General features: G+C 36.1%; 1 protein-coding gene across 1 annotated transcript; it reads left to right on the forward strand.

The window, feature by feature from the left end:
• The first annotated feature begins 628 nt into the window (after nucleotides 1–628).
• Nucleotides 629–1,831, forward strand: LOC107633691 (uncharacterized). The gene has a single exon (XM_016337295.2). The coding sequence runs from the start codon at nucleotides 629–631 to the stop codon at nucleotides 1,829–1,831; it is 1,203 nt and encodes a 400-aa protein (XP_016192781.2).
• Nucleotides 1,832–2,683: the final 852 nt, after the last annotated feature.

Raw genomic sequence — 2,683 nt, forward strand, 5'->3', positions numbered from 1 at the left:
GGCGAGATTTGGGAGAAAAGTTTGTTGTGATAGAGAGTTATTCATATTTGAATTTGTTTGATCAAGCCAAGGTATAATCTGTTTCTTCCGATGTATTGGGATACAATACAATTCCATTTCACCATTGGTATGATGATGAGCTGAGATTGTTCATGATGAAGTGATGTTATTACGCCCAGTCTGATTTATTGTGATTGATGGTCTTATTTATATGTTCCTTTGATTATAAGTTTAGGAATGTCACGTTTATGGAACTCGTATGCAATGTATTTTACCTCAGTTGAAGGTTAGTGTATGTTGAGTACAGTGGAGCGTATGAAACTGAATGAATGAGAAGTGTAACATAATAGAGTTTGTTTTTTGTATAGCTGTCAAGTTGGTTAGTTTGTTAGACATAATTATAGCACTATTAGTTAGTAATTTATTTTCCCTTTTGCTATATATATTGTAATTGGTACTCAGTACTCTGTGGTGGTTTTTTTAATCAATTATTCTCTCTTTTCACTTCTTTCTAATTCTTCTTCCATTACTTTAAATTTCAATGACCTGAGAGTACATCACCGACCTTCTTATTTTCTTATAATTATTTTTGTAATTCACTTGAATTTTAAGCTTGGTATCATTTTACATGGTATCAGAGCGAGAAGATCCAACTATGGCAGATAATTTATCTAATCCGAATGCAAGCCCTTCATCAAATTCCGCTGCAGATTTTGAGAATTTCACCGCTTTCATGCGTCAATTCTCTCAGTTCCAGGCACATCTTGGCAGATCTAGTTCCTCTTCTGCAATTTCTGATCCGATTAGCCCTTATTTTCTTCATCCAAGAGAAAGTCCTGGATTGGCTCTAATTCCGCTTAAATTGACACCTCAAAATTATTATCAGTGGTCGCACGATATGTGGAGAGCACTCAGATCGAAGAACAAGGTGAAATTCCTCGATGGATCCATTCTAAAACCAGGTGAAGGTGATCCTAATTTTGAAGCATGGGATAGGTGTAACAATTTTCTCCTCTCCTGGATCAACCTCTCTCTCAGCCCTGAAATCGCTAAGAGCGTGATGTGGATTAGCTCAGCTCCAGACTTGTGGAATAATTTAAAACGTCGTTACTCACAGGGAGATGTCTTTCGAGTTGGTGCGTTAAAAGAAGAATTGTATGCACTCAAACAAAGTGATCTTACTGTTACCTCTTACTTTGCTATGTTGAAAGCTATTTGGGAAGAATTAGAAAATTTACGTGCTATTCCTAGTTGTGTTGCTTGTGTTAATGGATGTTCATGTGGATTACGAATTGTTCGAGACTATGCTTCTGAGGAATATGTTGTCAAATTCTTAAAAGGATTGAATGAGCAATATTTAAATGTTAAATCACAAATCATGCTAATGAAGCCGTTACCTGAAATCAACACAGTACTATCTATGTTAACCCAACAAGAGCAAGAATTGAATTGTGACCCGTCAAATAGCAACATAGTGACTAACTCTTTAGAGGTGCAAACCTCAACTGGAGGCGGTTCATTTTCTGGAAGAGGCAGAGGCCGTGGACGAAATTCAGGCAGAGGAGGAAATCAAAAATCTTATAGTCGAGGCTACACTTCAAAGTTTTGTAGCTACTGTAATCGAATTGGTCATTTAGCAGAGACATGCTATAAGAAAAATGGCTTTCCTACTCACCAAAAGCAGCGAGTAGCCAATCAACTTAGCACTGACGAGATAGTTGAGAATTCTAGTGCTGAGATTCCTGATTCTAACCATGATAAAAAGAGCGATGATACAGTACTTGTGTTGACTCCAGATCAGAAGGAAACCTTACTAGCACTCCTTCAATAACCACGCATGCCAACTTCAAATAGTGTAAACCACATTACTTCTTCCGCCACCCTTACTCAACCAAAAGGTAGGCATTGCTTGAGTGTATCATCAAATTTTACTAAAACTTCTTGGATACTTGACAGTGGAGCTACTGATCATGCATCCTATATTCAAGAGTCTTTCAAAACTTTTCATTATATGAGACCAGTTTTGGTAAATCTACCTGATGGTTCTACCACTACAACAAACATTTGTGGCACTGTGCAACTCTCTAAACATTTGATTCTTACCAATGTTTTATTCATACCTCACTTTAAATATAATTTGATTTCAGTGTCTAAACTCACAAAGTCATTACATTGTGAATTAAAATTTACTGATTCTTTTTGTGAGATACAGGTACTCCCATCATTGAAGATGATTGGGCAAGCTAAAGTCATTGGTGATCTTTATGTGATGGATGCTCAACCTTGGAAACTAACTACACCAGAAGTTAACACACATTCTGTAAATGTCACATTGCAGCAAGATTTAGGAACTCTATGGCATGCTAGACTAGGTCATTTACCATCCAAAAGAATGTCAATCATGAAAAATACATTTCCATTTATTGAATGCATTTCATCATCTCATGTTTGTGATTCTTGCCACTTGGCTAGACAAAAGAAATTGTCTTTTCCCATTAGTAATACACAATCAGAATATATTTTTGATTTGTTACATATAGATATTTGGGGACCACTCTCACTTTTATCTACTGCTGGCCATAAATATTTTCTTACAATTGTGGAAGATAAAACGAGGTTTACTTGGATTTATTGCATGAAACTAAAATCCGAAACTAGAGTGTTAGTAGAAAATTTTGTTCAA

Source organism: Arachis ipaensis, chromosome B3, assembly GCF_059453495.1.
Source record: "Arachis ipaensis isolate K30076 ecotype BB chromosome B3, ASM5945349v1, whole genome shotgun sequence".
Lineage (NCBI taxonomy): Eukaryota > Viridiplantae > Streptophyta > Magnoliopsida > Fabales > Fabaceae > Arachis > Arachis ipaensis.

Coding starts and splice junctions, on each gene's coding strand:
- LOC107633691 (XM_016337295.2), top strand. CDS start 629: ATGGTATCAGAGCGAGAAGATCCAACTATGGCAGATAATTTATCTAAT.